Here is a 19,356-nt window from a genome sequence, read left to right as displayed (position 1 = left end):
AAATATGTAAATGTCATTTTCCTTTTTATGAATAACCCCAAAATGTTGATTCATATTTTGTATTTCTTTACAGTGATTCCAGTCTCCTCCTCTCTTCAAGGCCACAAAACAGCTGGACATGATTGTAGTTATTCTTGGCCATGAAAATCTCCTGGCCCAGGTCACATTGCCAGGAAAAACTCCTGGCACAACTCGCAGTCCCCTGTATTGTATTCCAGTATGTTTATGGCTTATACTAATAATATGGGTGGGTCTCTGTTGTACTGTTGCACTGTGAGATGAGAGCTCCCTGTGGGCAGATTAGCTGTGTATTAGATAGGTGGGTGTGATAGCCTGACTTTATCCATTATGGCCCGTGTAACGAGCACATCCTGGTGTAAACATAGCCTCCAGCTGTAGGTGTGTATGTCATTAACTGGCTCTTTTCTCACCGATCCAGTTTGGTTGCTTCCTCAGGGAAATGCTGGAGACAGACACTAGTACAGTAGGGCCTATTGTATACATGGTATAATGTGGCAGAGACTGGAAAAGTCTACAATTTTGGTCATATGTAATGAAAATTCAATTTAAAATCAAGTTAATCATATACCTACCCATATTAAATGGTAGTGATCTTTTTCAGTGGTGTAATGGTAAGTTGAATAGGCCATGGAACTAGTTAGATAGTTGAAATAACAACCAGTGACTAATGTGTTACTAATAACAATTTTACCTTTATTGTTAAGTTACAGTTAGAGTAATCGTTATCATCATCATCACATTACAGTCAGTACAAGAACTACATACCTTAAAACGTCTAAAAATATCACAAGAAAATTCAAGTCTTTTTTCATAGCCTATAACCCTGTGCTGTACTGTGTGTCTGGAGCCCTTAAAGGTGATTTACCTTTGATGAATGTTTCCTGTGTTTTTACAAGAAAGGGCACACTGTGGTCTAACCGTCTAATGTCATGCTTCCTATTGCTAAATAAGCAGATATCGAAAAGCACAAAAACACTACTTTTAATACTGCGAGGACAGGAGCCAGAAGCTGACGGAAATATCTCAACAAATATCAGCCTATGAGACATCTGAGATTATACAGCATTAAACCTGACCTGAGGTCATTAAACCTGACCTGAGGTCATTAAACCTGACCTGAGGTCATTAAACCTGACCTGAGGTCATTAAACCTGACCAGCCCATGTATATTATATTTCTGCTTGTTAGTGTATTTCCTATTCTGAGAGACAGTACGGTTTTAACAGCATTATTATCATACATATTTTTTAAAGTAATGTGCTGTACATTTATTTTCCATATTTTGAAAATCCCTAGGGACAGGTGTTAGTTCATTCACATTTTTCATCTTATTACACAAACTACAACCTGCATGACTATGCCTCGTTCACATATTATGGAATGCGGACAGTACAGAATTACATGCCCCAAGCTAAGTATGCATACCGGTATGTAGCCTACACAAATCCTATCACAAGGACTACATTCCACCAATAACCCCAGTATCACACCACTAAGAATGCGTGCCCAATCCAGCGCTTCCATCTATAGTATACTAGTGATAATATGGATATTGGATCAGAGCCAATCATGTCTCTCCTTCCAGAGCATGGATCCATCTTGGCCCAGCCAACAGCAAATGGCTATGTTCCAGGTCACAGGTGAAGCCAGCTGGTTGGTCTGTCAGGGCTGCCTTCATCAACACACAGAGTAAAATTGTGCCTTTGTGAGCTCCATCCAAGTCCAGTAGCTACAAATTGTAACACCAGATAATGTGATTTAACCCCAGAAATGTGGACAATTATACTGGTAGTTACAGGTGTGGCTATACAAAACGTCGGCAGAGATTTTTTAACTAACCTGGTATTGGCGACAATGTGTACGCCGCCATCTTGTTATTTTTTAAAAATCTTCTCTCATTGATCGAGACATGTATTTGTCATCCTGGCACGTGGCACTTTGGTGGACCCCCCTGTCTCAATAAATGAGAGAAGATTTGAAAAAGACAAGATGGTGGTGTACACATTGTTGGATTACTTCATGGACCAAAACATATATTTATTTTAATAACAGAGCATTTTCTAAATTCAAACGGATCCCCTGCAACTGGGCACGGATATTCTATGACACTCCTGTTTCCACTAATCGAGGACAAATATAGTATCGCCAATACCAGGTTAGTTGAAAAATCTCTGGCAACGTTTTGTATAGCCACACCTGTAACGACCAGTATAATGGTCCAAATCTGGTGTTACAATCTGTAGCTACCAGTCCAGGTGATCCAATGTAACATAACTTCCAGCCATCCAGCCGATTCAGAAAGGCCATTTCTCCCTCTCCCCTCCTTTCTCTCCTTCTCTCGTTTCACTCTCTCTTTCTCACTATGAAAATAAAAAAAGGGAATATTTAGCAGATGTTGGAACATTCCAGCAATAATGTCACCCCCAAGACTGGGTTTGGACAGAGGTGGCGGGTAGAGGAGCAAAGTGTTCTTTTATAAGTCCCTTGTTTTGTGTTAGAGTTGTTTGACATTGTGCAATGTTATGATGTACGATTTTCCACTTTTAAATCCACAAACTATTACCCTGTTTTCTGTGTATGCTCTATGATGGTTACAGAGCTAGAAATATGACATTTTACGCACTTTATGTCACACAATCCTTATAAATCCTTATACCAGAGTACTTACTGGGTCAATAACATTTCAAATCTGTTGATAAAAACAACATTGCGGCAGGTAGCCTAGCGGTTAAGAGCGTTGGGCCAGTAACCAAGCCGACTAGGTGGGGAAAAAACTGTTGATGTGGCCTTGAGCAAGGCACTTAACCCTAGTCGCTCTGTGTAAGAGTGTCTGCTAAATGACTCAAACGTAAATGACTCCAAAAAGATATGGGAACGGTTCTTGTTTTTCCTTAAAGGCAAAAAGGAATATCATGGCCACAAAATATCATTTATCAGAAGAAAAAAACTCTCCCTATGTATTTTGTTAGTGTATTTGTGTTTTTGTTTAATATGTTGGTTTGTCTAGTTGGTTATTCTTTTTTGTATTTTATTTGTTGTGGCCCATTGGGTGTGTGTATAGTTTGATATACTGTATGGTTGTTTTGATTTAAATATGCAAAAAATGAAATAAATGGTCTATACAAAAACAATAGATAAAATCACTTACACAATATATATGATGTAATTGTAACAAGCTAAGTTAGTGCATGCAATTATGCAGTACTGACCACCTTTTTGTATTTCCATGGTAAACAGAATTGACAATTGGCAGACCCATTTAACTACCTGCATTTACAAATGTGTTACAATGTAATTACATGCATTTTCCCTTATGATTAAATCAGTAATAGTTTAGTAATGTAGTTTAAGGTATTGCTGAATTGTGCAATTTGAGTCAACAGTCAGGTCCCCTTCAGAACCCCCTTCCTCTATCCCTCCTTCTTCCTCCACTATTCACCCTTTTCCTGGCCCCTCTCAGGTATGGTCAGGTCATATCCCTTACCAAAGAGACAATGCTCTACTATCTCTCCCACATTTCTCTCTGTAGCTACACTGTTTCCCAGTGGTGTAAAGTACTTAAGTATAAATACTTTAAAGTACTACTTAAATCGTTTTTTGGAAGTATCCGTACTTCACTTTACTATGTATATTTTTGATTACTTTTACTTTTACACCACTACATTCCTAAAGAAAATATCTACTTTTTACTCCCATACATTTTACCTGACACCCAAAAGTACTCGTTACATTATTATATATTTTTATCAGGCAGGACAGCAATATGGCCCAAATCATGCACATATCAACATAACGTGTTGTCATCCCTACAGCCTCTGATCTGGCGGACTCACTAAACACAAATACTGTGTTTGTAAATGATGTCTGAGTTTTGGAGTGTGCCCTGTCTGTCCGTAAATTAACAAGAACAAGAAAATCGTGCCATCTGGTTTGCTTAATATAAGGAATTTGATGTATAGCATTTACTTTAACTTTTTACTTTTACTCAAGTATGACAATTGAGTACTTTTTCCACCACTGTACTTAAGTACATTTAAAACCAGATACTTTTAGACTTTTACTCAAGTAGTATTTTCCTAGATTACTTTCACTTTTACTTGAGTCATTTTCTATTAAGGTATCTTTACTTTTACTCAACTATTATACAACCATTTCCATACAGTTTGTTATACTAAGCTAATAGCTACTAAAACATATGTCAAACTACCAAACAAGTGTCTCTTGGCTCTCTGATACAGTCATGTTCTTTCACATGCAGTAGAGGCCGAGCCACACTTTGTCCCTGTGCCCTCGGTTGAGCACATCCAAATCCATCCACTCAAAATGAGTTATTTTCCACTATCCCATGTGTTCCCAACGCAAGCTCTAAAATAGATATCCCTCCGCTCCACACACAACACCATAGCTAGTCCTAGATTAGTAGAAGAACTGGGTTAGCTCATTATTACTATAGCTCTGACACTGATCCAGTGTTGAGTGGTGCCATTATTATTTTACCTCTGGGAAATGCCTGGCCTATTTCCATTAAACTGTGACTTCCAGGGCATGACAACATAACCCCGATTTAATTTGATACTTGGCTCTTTGTGTTGCTGTGGTATAAATTAGTTTCCTTCAGCCCTTGTTATAGAGGAACATACAGTCTGTAGTCAATATTTGGTAAAACAACAAGTGGCGTCTTATACACGTAAATGTAATGAACTTGTGCTAAAGTAACACTCTGAATATGTACAGTGGCTTGCGAAAGTATTCACCCCCCTTGGCATTTTTCCTATTTTGTTGCCTTACAACCTGGAATTAAAATAGATTTTTGGGGGGGTTTTATCATTTGATTTACACAACATGCCTACCACTTTGAAGATGCAAAATATTTTTTCTTGTGAAACAAACAAGAAATAAGACAAAAAAACAGAAAACTTGAGCGTGCATAAAGTCAATACTTTGTAGAGCCACCTTTTGCAGCAATTACAGCTGCAAGTCTCTTGGGGTATGTCTCTATAAGCTTGGCACATCTAGCCACTGGGATATTTGCCCATTCTTCAAGGCAAAACTGCTCCAGCTCCTTCAAGTTGGATGGGATCCGCTGGTGTACAGCAATCTTTAAGTCATACCACAGATTCTCAATTGGATTGAGGTCTGGGCTTTGACAAGGCCATTCCAAGACATTTAAATGTTTCCCCTTAAACCACTCAAGTGTTGCTTTCGCAGTATGCTTAAGGTCATTGTCCTGCTGGAAGGAGAACCTCCGTCCCAGTCTCAAATCTCTGGAAGACTGAAACAGGTTTCCCTCAATAATTTCCCTATATTTAGCACCATCCATCATTCCATCAATTCTGACCAGTTTCCCAGTCCCTGCCAATGAAAAACATCCCCACAGCATGATGCTGCCACCACCATGCTTCACTGTGGGGATGGTGTTCTCGGGGTGATGAGAGGTGTTGGGTTTGCGCCAGACATAACGTTTTCCTTGATGGCCAAAAAGCTATATTTTAGTCTCATCTGACCAGAGTACCTTCTTCCAAATGTTTGGGGAGTCTCCCACATGCCTTTTGGCGAACACCAAACATGTTTGCTTATTTTTTTCTTTAAGCAATGGCTTTTTTCTGGCCACTCTTCTGTAAAGCCCAGCTCTGTGGAGTGTACGGCTTAAAGTGGTCCTATGGACAGACACTCCAATCTCCGCTGTGGAGCTTTGCAGCTCCTTCAGGGTTATCTTTGGTCTCTTTGTTGCTTCTCTGATTAATGCCCTCCTTGCCTGGTCCGTGAGTTTTGGTGGGCGGCCCTCTCTTGGCAAGTTTGTTGTGGTGCCATTATCTTTCAATTTTTTAATAATGGATTTAATGGTGCTCCGTGGGATGTTCAAAGTTTCAGATATTTTTTTATAACCCAAACCTGATCTGTACTCCACAACTTTGTCCCTGACCTGTTTGGAGAGCTCCATGGTCTTTATGGTGCCACTTGCTTGGTGGTGCACCTTGCTTAGTGGTGTTGCAGACTCTGGGGCCGTTCAGAACAGGTGTATATATACTGAGATCATGTGACAGATCATGTGACACTTAGATTGCACACAGGTGGACTTTATTTAACTAATTATGTGACTTCTGAAGGTAATTGGTTGCACCAGATCTTATTTAGGGGCTTCATAGCAAAGGGGGTGAATACATATGCACGCACCACTTCTCCATTATTTATTTTTTAGAATATTTTGAAACAAGTACTTTTTTTTATTTCACTTCACCAATTTGGACAATTTTGTGTATGTCCATTATATGAAATCAAAATAAAAATCAATTTAAATTACAGGTTGTAATGCAACCAATTAGGAAAAATGCCAAGGGGAATGAATACTTTTGCAAGGCACTGTATAAGAGGAAGGAGGTCAAACTCACAGGTTTGAACCTGGTTTGTGGTTGTGAAGAGCGATGGTATCTAGTAGTCACACAGATGTCAAGAACACTTTTGAAAATATCTATACACATATAAAGTACACTATATATACAAAAGTATGTGGGCACCCCTTCAAATTAGTGGATTTGGTGTATAAAATAAGCACACAGCCATGCAATCTCCATAGACAAACATTGGCAGTAGAATGGCCTTACTGAAGAGCCATTCTGAATGTAAGCAGGTCCCCGCAGCAATGTTCTAACATCTAGTGGAAAGCCTTCCCAGAAGAGTGGAGGCTGTTATAGCAGCAAAGGGGGGAGCAACTCCATATTAATGCCCATGATTTTGGAATGAGATGTTTTCGATGAGCCGGTGTTCACATACCTTTGGTCATGTAGTGTATTTAAAAACCATGTACTTGGTATTTACATGGTTGACCTTTACCTGTTAAACATGGAGCTAAAGATCCCCCATGGAAGATGGATGGGGGAAGGGGGGTGTCACTGAAAGGCAGCCCGGACGGTCCTGTCGCTGAGGGGCTGAGTGGGGCGGAAGTTGTCTCCCAACATCCCGTCGTTCCCCTCAGGTAGATCAGCACCTTTCAGGTGGGACCTGAGCCTCCTGAACTCCTCTATCTGGGAGAGATGATGAAGAGGAGGAGGAGGAGGAGGAGGAGGAGAGAGAGGGATGAGAGGGAGTAAGAGAGAGAGTGATGAGATGAGGGAAATGGAGGAAGGGAGAGAGAGAGAGAAGTTATGTAGAAGGGAAAGAGTGGTGGTAGATGAATTAAGAGAAGTATTCCGTCTAGTTTCGATAAGTGTTCTGTCTAGCTACACTGCGGCTGCCGTCTGCTCCAGCCTTTCAAACCTAATGTTGTGGGGGGGTACTGGTTGGATAAAAGCACAAGACAAATTTCCATCTTGTGTTGACTAATAAAGTATATCTTATCTTATTTAGTGTTTTCAGTGTGCTGTACATGTTTGCATTCTACTGTATGCTTAGGCTAAGAGTTAGGCCTAATTTCTTCCTGGTCTATTTTACAGACCTCTTTCCAGGTGAGTCTGGTCTTGTATGTGTAGCAGTAAAATGACAGACATTCTCTGTTAACATTTCCATTGGGTACTGGACTGGACACCTTGCCCTGAGCTAACAGTTATCTGGTTAGACGGTCAGACTGCGCCAATACAGGAGGATAGTGTTTACCCAAAACAAACAAGACAGATGGATTCAGTAATACAGGATTTTATATGAGGCACAGCCAACTAAGCCTTGACAACAGTAGAATGTCATAGAGCTGTCTACGTAAACAGAGCCATTAACGATCATTATCAGATTAATCAATCAATACTGACGACTCAATAAAATGCACTAAAAGGTTTTTTATTTGTTCTGGCTTCACTAGATGGTAACCATAAGGAACAATGTAGTACTTTTCATAGTGCTTTTAGTTAACTGATCCAACAATAGTCAACAGTTATAAAACAATGCTACAGCTGGGAGATGAGAGAATCTACATAGAATATTCCATTTAACAATGATCTACCATCACATCACAAGTTTAAAGGTGTTCCTAAACAGACTGCATATGAAAGGCTTGCTCAGCATCAAAGCCTCTGTAGAAAGTGTGCTGACTGGGAGGACAAACTGTATTGTGCAATGCTGTTGAATCAGAGGTTGGGACATTGGTTCATAGATATGGGGCTATAAGTGCCAAATCAATCACAACGCCTTATCTTACCTTCTAGCAGAACACACACTTCAATGCAGGTAGCTAGAGCAACCTCAAGATCTATGGAAGTGGAGCTGGTTTGAATAACATTTGGTATAAAAGCAATATGGCCACTTGGAGTGCTAGGAGGTGCCATCACCATTGCTATGTGAATGGATAAGACCTAGGGGTAGGACCTGGGGCAAGGGTCTAGAAACCAACATGGAACAATTCTTTATTATTTGCCCCTGCTGGTCATCTATGGATGTTTGAAGGTCTTGAAAAATGATCTGGCCTTAATGGCCAAAAATACTCTTGCCACCCCAGGTACAGCCAGAAAAGGACTGGCCACCTCTCGGAGCCTGGTTTCTCTCTAGGTTTCTTACTAGGTTCCTGCTGAAAGTAAACAGCATAGACCAGCGTATGCTGGTGACTAGTGCTGGTTTTGCTGGTGACCAGCCTTCATTGTGTTTTGGACACTTTGATGCTGATATGCTGATGACCAGCATACCATCATATGTACCAGCATATGCTGGTCACCAACAAAACAAGCATCAAAGTGCTTAAAGATGCACTATGAAGAAATCGCTCCGCCATTTCCTGGTTGCTAAAATTCTAATAGTTTTCCTAATTTCAGTTTATGTGACAAAACAAGCAAGTATAGTGTAGATAATCATAGTACCATCTAATCTACTGTGAAATATATTTTTCATAACCAAAAATATTGTATTTTCAGCTGTTTGAGGCTGGTATACAAAACCGAAAGTAAAAGATGCAAAAACTAAACTTAAGAACGGGAAGCATTGAAATAGCGCTGTCACGCCCTCAGGGGACTCTTATTTGTTGAGTCAGGGTGTGATTTTCTATGTTGTGTATATCTGTGTTTATGTTCTAGTATGTGTAGTTCTATGTTGGCCGGTGTGGTTCCCAATCAGAGGCAACTGTCACTCATTGTCTCTGATTGGGGATCATACTTAGGCAGCCTATTGGCACTCGTTAAGTTGTGGGATCTTGTTCCGTGTGAGGTTTGTTGTGTGTTACCTTTGGCCGTCACATTTCGTTGGTTTATTGTTTTGTCGTTGTTTATTAAGTTTAAAATAAACATGTATGCATATCACGCTGCGCCTTGGTCTGACCCATCTATGAACTAACGTGACAGAAGATCCCACCAAACAAGGACCAAGCAGCGTGCCCAGAAGGAGCAAACGCCGGGGATTCAACGGGAGGTAACTTTAGTAGATGTCCTCCTCGGTTGGGGGAGAATTACTGAGGAGGAGGCCGTCCGTTATCGGGAGGCGATGAAGGTTGATGCCCAGGTAGGAGAGGAGAACGGCGCCAACCGTGCCGGCAGACGGAGACCCGAGAGGCAACCCCAAGAAAATGTTTGGGGGCATACGGGGTGGATGACGAGGCAGCAGGAGGCCGTGGAAGGCGAATCTGCAGGTTAGGAGAGGAGGCCACCATGTTACGGGGCTATTGGTTCAGAGGGAGCAGGAGTTATTCGGTCAGAGGGAGGCGCTACAGGAGGCTAAAAGGGAGAAGGAAAGTGTAGAGGCACGGCGAGAAGAGCTGGTTAGGCAGCAGAAGGAGCGGGGGTTAATAAAGGAACCCAGTCCCGCTCCTCGCACCAAGCAAGTGGTGCGTGTCGCCAGTCCGGTCCGGCCCGTTCCTGCTCCCCGCACTAAGCCAGTGGTGCGTGTTCCCAGTACGGCCCGACCCGTTCCTGCTCCTCGCACCAAGCCAGTGATGCGCGTCGCCAGCCCGGCCCGGCCTGTTCCTGCTCCTCGCACCAAGCCAGTGGTGCGCGTCGCCAGCCCGGCCCGGCCTGTTCCTGCTCCTCGCACCAAGCCAGTGGTGCGCGTTGCCAGCCCGGCCTGTTCCTGCTCCTCGCACCAAGCCAGTGGTGCGCGTCGCCAGCCCGGCCCGGCCTGTTCCTGCTCCTCGCACCAAGCCAGTGGTGCGCGTCGCCAGCTCGGCCCAGCCTGTTCCTGCTCCTCGCACCAAGCCAGTGGTGCGCGTCGCCAGCCCGGCTCGGCCTGTTCCTGCTCCTCGCACCAAGCCAGTGGTGCGCGTCGCCAGCCCGGCTTGTTCCTGCTCCTCGCACCAAGCCAGTGGTGCGCGTCGCCAGCCCGGCCCGGCCTGTTCCTGCTCCTCGCACCAAGCCAGTGGTGCGCGTCGCCAGCCCGGCCCGGCCTGTTCCTCCTCCTCGCACCAAGCCAGTGGTGCGCGTCGCCAGCCCGGCCCGGCCTGTTCCTGCTCCTCGCACCAAGCCAGTGGTGCGCGTCGCCAGCCCGGCCCGGCCTGTTCCTGCTCCTCGCACCTAGCCAGTGGTGCGCGTTGCCAGCCCGGCCCGGCCTGTTCCTGCTCCTCGCACCAAGCCAGTGGTGCGCGTCGCCAGCCCGGCCCGGCCTGTTCCTGCGCCTCGCACCAAGCCAGTGGTGCGCGTCGCCAGCCCGGCCCGGCCTGTTCCTGCTCCTCGCACCAAACCAGTGGTGCGCGTCGCCAGTCTGGTCCTGCCCGTGCCTGCTCCTCGCACCAGACCAGTAGTGCGTTTGGCCAGCCCGGCCCGGCCTGTTCCTGCTCCTCGCACCAAGCCAGTGGTGCGCGTCGCCAGCCCGGCCCGGCCTGTTCCTGCTCCTCACACCAAACCAGTGGTGCGCGTCGCCAGTCCGGTCCGGCCCGTGCCTGCTCCTCGCACCTGACCAGTGGTGCGTTTGTCCAGTCCGGCACGGCCCGTGCCCGTTCCACCGGTGCCTGGATCGGCACCGGTCAGCTGCTCCACTCCGGAGCCAGAGCAGTCCGCTCCACCGGTGCCTGATACAGCTCTGGTCAGCGGCTCCACTCCGGAGCCAGAGCAGTCCGCTCCACCGGTGCCTGATCCAGCTCCGGTCAGCTGTTCCACTCTGGAGCCAGAGCAGTCCGCTCCGCCGGTGCCTGATACAGCTCTGGTCAGAAGCTCCACTCCGGAGCCAGAGCTGTCCGCTCCACCGGTGCCTGATCCGGCTCCGGTCAGCGGCTCCACTCCGGAGCCAGAGCAGTCCGCTCCACCGGGGTCCAGTCCAGATCCGGTCAGCGGCTCTACTCCGGAGCCAGAGCAGTCCGCTCCACCGTTGCCAAGTCCAGCTCCGGTCAGCGGCTCCAGTCCGTAGCCTGAGCAGTCCGCTCCACCGGTGCCCGGTCCAGCTCCGGTCAGCGGCTCCAGTCCAGACCCAGACGTCAGCCCCTCTCCAGGTTCGGGGTCTCCCACACCAGGGTCCAGACAGGGCTTGGAGTATAGTGGGAGGAAGGAGAGGGGAAGCAGCGCGCATAGGTTTAGACCAGACCAGGGGCGCAACAGGGAGGCGGAGAATAGGTGGTTGTCACGCCCGGAGCCGGATCTGCCTCCGAGGCGGAATGCCCACCCGGCCCCTACCCTGTTAAGTAAAGGTTGTGCGGTCGGAGTCCGCACCTTTGGGGGGGGGTACTGTCACGCCCTGACTCAGGGGACTCTAATTTGTTGAGTCAGGGTGTGATTTTCTATGTGGTGTATATCTATGTTTATGTTCTAGTATGTGTAGATCTATGTTGGCCGGTGTGGTTCCCAATCAGAGGCAGCTGTCACTCGTTGTCTCTGATTGGGGATCATACTTAGGCAGCCTATTGGCACTCGTTAAGTTGTGGGATCTTGTTCCGTGTGAGGTTTGTTGTGTGTTACCTTTGGACGTCACGTTTCGTTGGTTTATTGTTTTGTCATTGTTTACTAAGTTTAAAATAAACATGTATGCATATCACGCTGCGCCTTGGTCTGACCCGTCTATGAACGAACGTGACAAGCGCACACATAGCACAGATCTACCGCTTCTTAGACTTGCTTTCAATGAGAATGACATCTCTATAACACACATTTCTATGTGAATTTGGTTGGGTCACCCAAAAAGTTACATATATCATAAATGAAGGCCTAGTTTTTCCCTAATACAGTGGCCACATCAGGCCTGGAAGTCACATTATGAACTTTTATTCACCCACAATCTGAATTCAGAATGACTGCCAAGGTTAGAAAGATTAATAAATGAGACTACCTAAACCATCTAAACTGGAACAACCATTTCAGTAGCAGGTGCAAAAAGTCCAACTACTAATTCAGATTGGAATAGTTGAGAAAAATGTATGTTATTTATCTTTGTGTCGCATAAGATTAATTAATCAGTCAATGTACATGCAAAAACACAGATATTGAAACAAACAATTAAAAATATCGAACTTCAATAGAGCATGCTGGGAAATAAATGATAATTATGGGTGTGGTTTTGCCAGCTAGACCATGCTGGTCAGACCAGCTTGACCAGCTAGACCATTCTGTTCGGCCGGCATAACCAGCTAGACCATGCTGGTCAGACCAGCTTGACCAGCATTAGACAAGCACTGACCAGCATAAACCATCATGGACCAGCTTGAAAATTTCTGCTGTTCTATAGTGGGGGGTTTCAGCAGGGTAGGGAGTTTTTCTTAGCCATTGTGCATCTGCATCTGCATCTGCAATGCTTGATCTTTGGGGTTTTAGGATGGGTATCAGTAAAGCACTTTGTGACAACTGCTGATGTAAAATGGCCTTTCTAAAATACATTTGATTGATTCATTGAACCAGACCATGTGTCAGATGGCCTACCTGTAACTGTGAGATGGTGAGTGGATAGCGGTACAGGATCCAGGTGACGCGCTCACTACATGGAGGGGTGGTCAGGGAGCCCTCATACACCCAGTAGTCTCTCAGGAGAGGATCTGGAGGGAGCAACAAACACATACCATATCTTCATCTAATACTGTGTCACACCATGCATGCAAGCAGGAATCATACACAATTAGATGAAGGACTCACCAGGAAGTAGTGTGTTGGGATTGAAGCACGGTATTATCTTGGTCTTCCCCTGTAAAGATAGGTCAACACACTAAAATATTTGTTGATTTGCTTCATTTGTAATGTGCTGTTCATTTAGCCACCATGTTTGTCATGACTGTATTATTGCAGATCATCTGTACTACTGGAGCTCCTTCTTCACATTCTGCATCAACATTTCTCCTGTCTAATCTTAAATGTTTCAGATGGTTTCAAATCAATCTGGAGCATTAATTGAAAAATTAATTAATTGAAAAATCAATAATAAATAAATGAATCAATTGCTGCATGCTCCAATCGTTGCACCTCTGCTGATTTTCTGTTAACTGCCTAGTTTTATTGTCTATGTACTGTATGTCTTCCTCTAGCTCTCAGTTAAGCATTGGGTTTCTACCCCCTTAGGTCATATCAGTAATTTCTCATTACCTCTGCCCTCTCATCACCATGACAACTCATAACCATAACATCATCACCATAACAATAGCACTTGGACAACAAAATGGACGCCAACATCTTACCTTGTATTGTAGGTCCTGCAGCACTTCTGTTATGGCCTTCAACCCCAGATGCTCCTTCCCTATCTGAAGGAAACAATGTCAAGGGCATCAAGTCAAAAAGAGGTCAGGAAAGAATGTCCTAACAGATCAACGTAATGTTATGATGTTAACACATCTTAACATGGGGCTGTTGACGTGTTTGAAGCATCCTGACAGGATGTGGCAATGGTGGAAAAGTACCCAATTATCATACTTGAGTAAAAGTAAAGATACTTTATTAGAAAATGACTCAACTAAAAGTGAAATTAACCCAGTAAAATACTACTTCAGTAAAAGTCTAAAAGTATCTGGCTTTAAATATACTTTTTAAAAGCAAAACTCAATGCTAAAATATCATTAAGTATCAAAAGTAAAAGTAAATGCAATAAATACTTTCAAATTCCTTATATTAAAGGGATACTTTGAGATTTTGGCAATGAGACCCTTTATCTACTTCCCCAGAGTCAGATGAACTTGTGGTTACCATTTCTATGTCTCTGTGTCCTGTATGAAGGAAGGTCAAGTTAGTTTCACGAACCAATGCTAACTAACATTAGCACAATGACTGTAAGTCTATGGGTATCTGCTAGCTAGCAGATACCCATAGACTTCCAGTCATTGTGCTAACACTAGTTAGCAATTGTGCTAGCGCCTGTTAGCAACTTCCTTCAAATCGCTCGCAGAGAAATAAAAATGGTATTCACAAGTTAATCTGACTCTGGGGAAGAAGATAAAGGGCTTCATTGCCAAAATCCCGAAGTATCCCTTTAAACAAACCAGACTGCACAATTGTATTTTATTTATTTATTTACGGATAGCCATGGGTACACTCCAACACTCAGACCTCATTCACAAACAAAGCATTTGTGTTTAGTAAGTCCGCCTGATCAGAGGCAGTAGGGATGACCACGTGTTCTCTTGATAAGTGTGAATTAAACAATTTTCCTGTCCAACTAAGCATTCAAAGTGTAACAAGTACCTTTGGGTGTCAGAGAAATGTATGGGAGTAAAAAGTACATATTTTCTTAAGGAATGTAGTGAAGTTAAAGTAAAGTTGTCAAAAATATAAATAGTAAAGTAAAGTACAGATACCCCCCAAAACGACTTACGTACTTTACACCACTAAGTGTTTGTCCATTCATATATTCAGTCATTACCTCAAGGCAGTTCACTTCAGTCAAATGTTATCTTGGTTATTTCAATGTGGTGGTTTTTCTCAGTACAATTAAAAAAAGATATGTTTAGTGTCAAATCTTTAGTGTCAAAGCTGATATGAATATGATATGATATAAATTACAGTAATAACAAACCAAGTTGGAAAGTGCCTAACAGAACCATACAGACCATGAGAAGAGGGGATTCTCATATGACTTTAGAGTGAGACCAAAGCAATCAATACCTGCACAAACAGAGCGATGATGAGAACTCCGTTCTTCTTACCCAGGGCTTCCTCCACACTGTTGAACAGGGTTGTGTTCCAGTGGATCAGATGGAGCTGGGGGGAAGCACATGTATTGTATTGTACCATATTATAGTGAAGCCGATCACATATGATATTCAGAGAAAGAAAGAAAGAAAGAAAGAAAGAAAGAAAGAAAGAAAGAAAGAAAGAAAGAAAGAAAGAAAGAAAGAAAGAAAGAAAGAAAGAAAGAAAGAAAGAAAGAAAGAAAGAAAGAAAGAAAGAAGGAAAGAAAATGAAAGAATGATGGACAGAGGTAGGCTGCAGAAGACAGGGCCGAGACAGAGCAGGTGTAAGGGACATTAGTGCACTCTACAGTTTTAAATAGAGCACCAAGCACCTTAAATAGAGAATGAAGCTTATAAAGCCAAACCACCAGTGGCATAGCCTCTTCAGGCCCTTTCAAACGCGTCAATGGCCTGAGTGATGTGCAAATATATGAAACAAAGTAATGAGCTTTTAAAGCCCTGACCCAAAATAACCTGTTTTTATGTGAACATAACAAGTCCCTCTTTCTGAGTACTGTAACAGTGGCCTCTAACTTAGATAAACATGGTCAGGGCCTTGAAGCGGACAGTGTGTGTGTGTATGCGTGTGTGTGTGTGTGCACGCTTTCTTGATGGCCCGCATGTGTGTGTTTGGCCGAGACCCATACCTCCATGGGGAAGGCCTTAAAGTTGACAGTGTGTTCTGAGCCCCGCTGGTTCTCTTTGCCCCAGTGGAAGCGCACCTCATGCAGCTCGTACTCATGATCACTTGGCAATGGGCCGCCAGTTACCACTGCAGACAGGAAACCCAGAGCATCATGGGAGAGCAGACACAGGAAATGCAGACCACATCAGATGATCTGGGGTTTTGAATGTAGGTTTGAATTCTGATTAAACTCTGAAGTGTATCTGTATTTCCCATGCAGCACACAGTCATTGACTCAACTTTCAGTGGTCACAGCTAATGTAAGATCATTGAAAAAGTGCATTCAAGATCATCACTATTGTGGAGGGTTTTTCATAAATTGAACCCATTAATTGTTTTTATGTGTACCATGGCAATGTTATATAAACTTTTGGGATGTGTGTCTGCACCTGATTTGGACCTCAGCATGATGCGTACGGTGTGTCCATCGTTGATGACCTCACAGTCCCGACACACCACGTAATTGGGTGTGAGCCCCACATCCAGGAGCAAGGGGTCATAACGCGCCTCCCGGGAGTTCAGGTTGATGGGTGACTGGTACTCCCCATTAGCATCAGGGAACAGCAAACCCCACTCTACACCTGAAAACACACACAACTTAGCCTGACACTCAACGTCACTGACGCTTGCGTAAAGTGACAACCTCTGGGCACTGGCATGCACTGAGATCTCCATGCAGAGGTCTCCATGCGGTGCGTGGTGAAGTCACAACGTGGTGACGGAGTATGTCTAGTGGAGTGTAAATCCAGCCTTTGAATACACAAGCAGCATAAACAAAGTGTATAACTGAGGACACACAAATGTGTGCATATGCACACACACACACACACGCACGCATGCACACTCTCACAGACACATGCATGCACACACACACCACACACACTGGAGTTAAAGAGTACGCCAATCCCTCAGTGTCACTACGCTGAGCACTTGGGGAGTCGGTACCAAGAATAACTGTCACCAGGATTCAAGGACGTTCTAGTTCTTGTTTCTTACCACCTCTCACACGTTCTCTCTCTCTTTTGTCTCTTACTCTCTGTCTATACCTCCCTTTCCCCCCTCTATTTTTCACACACTGTTAATCCCACATCTCTCCATTCTGTGTGTAAATGGTTTGTGAAAATATCCTCATTATCATTGTCTCACATCTTTTCACACTCTGTAAGCACACTCTGTTAGCTAGCTGTCTTAGGTCTCTGGTCTTTCCATACCATGCCCTGAATTATTTCATAGTCATTTATCACTGTGCTGTACGTGCAGAGAGAGTGCAAAACGCAATTCATCAAATCAGATTTGATATACAATCTGTCAGGGACACACCCTTCTACAGTGTCTCTCCCTCTAGTCCCATGATGGGGGACATAAACTGGATAAAAGCTCTCCCTTCATACATCACTGACCCAATCTAAATACAGACCCACTCTGAAGTGTCTGACCTCACACACACTTACTTAGCCTTGTAATTAAGATGATGAAACCATGGCTTTGAATTGCAGAGGGAGCACATAACACAAAAACATGTGCGGAAAAAACAAGCTTTCTGAAGCAAAGCCAGGAGTTAGTAAATGAAGCAGCTAATGTGGCTAAGTTAGTTAGCGCTACAGACAAGTCCTCTCTCCTCCTTTAGTGTATGGATGACTTTATCCCATACCAACAATATATATATTTATATCTCAAGTCAACACCAATAATAATATGACTAGACACAACTTTTACTAGATTTTGATTAGAGTTACTAAAAGGATAGCTCTTGACTTAGATTTTACAATCTCTCATGTTCTTTTCCCAGTTACTGGAAACCTTGACTATTACCCTAAGAGCCCAGAGGCAAATTTGAGACATACAATGCACACAATGGAGCCCTGGACATGAGCTGGTAAAAGCTCAGAATCATGAAAGCATGGTAGCTAGACCACTACTCTCTTAGAATACTAAATCATTGGTGTGACTCATGAATCTCAAATTCAGTTCTAGACAGCTAATTTGCATGATCAAGTTACCCCAATAATGACCCTACCTTCTTTGGGTTCTTTACCTACTGTATGTGCGAGAGAGAGAGAGAGAAAGAGAGAGAAAGAGAGAGAAAGAGAGAGAAAGAGAGAGAAGAGAGAAAGAGAGAGAGAGAGAAAGAGACAGAGAGATTTGTATTTTTCTGTTTATATCTATGAAGAAAGTACTGTATTTCCATATCAATGCATGCATTGTGTTTGGTGCCAAAATGGGAAAGAACATGTTATTTTTCTAAGCTCTGTTTTGTGCGAGAAAAATAGTGAAAGGAAACAAAGTGTATAGTAAAACCTTACCTTCTTGATATCCCCAGTCCAATTCATCTTTCCCAGGGTAGTAGTCAGACTCCTCAATCACACTGTCTGCCATGGCTGTGGAAGTACGGAACAAGTCTTCTTACTTAACACACTGGCTTTGATTTGAAGTCAGACTCAGTCTCTGGCTTTTGTTCTTATGTCTTCTTTTTGTTTTATTCCTTCCTTTCTTTGTGAGGTAGGGAGGGTAGTCTGTCAGATGCCAGTGACTGTGAGAGCCTGTCTTCAGTGAGGTGCTGCAGTATGTGCTGGTACAGCGGTTCAGCTCCAAATACTGATGAAGGGGGTGCGCAGTCCATCAAATAGGAGAGAGTGAGGGTCCTTAAAGCACTATCCCTTCCTTGGAAGTCCCTCCCTCTATCTTCTCTCTCTCTCTCTCTTTCTCTCTCTCTCTCTCTCTCTCTCTCAATTTCAATTTCAATTTAAGGGCTTTATTGGCATGGGAAACGTGTGTTAACATTGCCAAAGCAAGGGAAGTAGATAGTAAACAAAAGTGAAATCTCTCTCTCTCTCTGTTGTTGTCAAGCTATGTGTATCCAGGCTGCAGTGTAGACTCTCCCACCTACAGACACTGTAGGTCAGTGCCAGCAGCTAAGAGTTTCACAACTGTCTCTAAGCACCAGCAGCCCACAGGGGGGTTGGCAGGAAGGTCAGAGTCAGAATTATGTTTCTCTTGGACACGAGGCCAGAGATCCGCCTAGGGTGAAGGAGACGGGGAGTGGTAGTGAAAACACACAAAAAAAGAGGGGGAGAGGGAGAGACGGGAGAGACGGGAGAGACGGGAGAGGTGGAGAGCTTTCCAGAGGGGTTACTGTAAGGAATAGATATTATGATCCTGATGTTTTTGAGGTGAAGAAAGTGCCAGTCAGCATTTAAATATTAGACTGTGATCTATTTCTCAAGATTTGTCTTACCTCTGAGAGATTACTGGTTCATTATTTGCATTTATTTGTGCAAAGAGAACAGATCAACAATATTATTGGAAAATATAAGGTTTATGTAATATTGGTGTCAAATATCACATGTGAACCTTCCTGTGGAATTTAAAGTCCTTTACAGGCTAGGTTTTTTGTTGACTATCAGCAAATAGTAAACCAATAATGTAATTCTCAATAAATACAAAGTATATTGTCATTCTCAATAGAGTTTACAGAGTAGAACTGACCGGTACTGTTCTGGCATGATATGATATATCCCGCTGTGTCTTATTCCTGTCCCAAAGTGTAGAATTTGTCCAAAGGGCTTAAGACGGATTAATTGCTTTATATTCTGTAAAAGGAAACCACCTTGACCCTCATTACTAATTTCCTAAATTGAATAGATTGCATAACCCACTCTCTGTCAGAATCTTCATA

At 43.7% G+C, this 19,356-nt stretch overlaps 1 protein-coding gene across 8 annotated transcripts; it reads right to left on the bottom strand.

Moving 5' to 3' along the window:
• Nucleotides 1–693: 693 nt before the first annotated feature.
• LOC121535133 (carbonic anhydrase-related protein) lies at nt 694–18,320 on the bottom strand. 8 transcript variants are annotated; one of them, XM_041841880.2, is made up of 11 exons: nt 17,984–18,320; nt 17,698–17,718; nt 16,070–16,261; nt 15,643–15,767; nt 14,928–15,023; nt 13,511–13,573; nt 12,975–13,044; nt 12,765–12,877; nt 6,853–7,043; nt 2,269–2,381; nt 694–1,693 (listed from the first exon to the last, which is right to left on the bottom strand). In XM_041841880.2, the coding sequence occupies exons 1-9, from the start codon at nt 18,054–18,056 to the stop codon at nt 6,909–6,911; spliced, it is 888 nt and encodes a 295-aa protein (XP_041697814.1). In that variant the 5' UTR covers nt 18,057–18,320; the 3' UTR covers nt 694–1,693; nt 2,269–2,381; nt 6,853–6,908. The 8 variants fall into 8 exon arrangements, with proteins under 8 accessions (XP_041697814.1, XP_041697811.1, XP_041697812.1 ...); XM_041841877.2 differs by having other exon boundaries at nt 694–2,381; XM_041841878.2 differs by lacking the exon at nt 2,269–2,381 and having other exon boundaries at nt 694–1,750.
• Between the last annotated feature and the right edge of the window lie 1,036 nt (nt 18,321–19,356).

Source organism: Coregonus clupeaformis, chromosome 21 (genome assembly GCF_020615455.1).
Source record: "Coregonus clupeaformis isolate EN_2021a chromosome 21, ASM2061545v1, whole genome shotgun sequence".
Taxonomy (NCBI): domain Eukaryota; kingdom Metazoa; phylum Chordata; class Actinopteri; order Salmoniformes; family Salmonidae; genus Coregonus; species Coregonus clupeaformis.
This window is presented reverse-complemented; position numbering and strand designations above follow the sequence as displayed.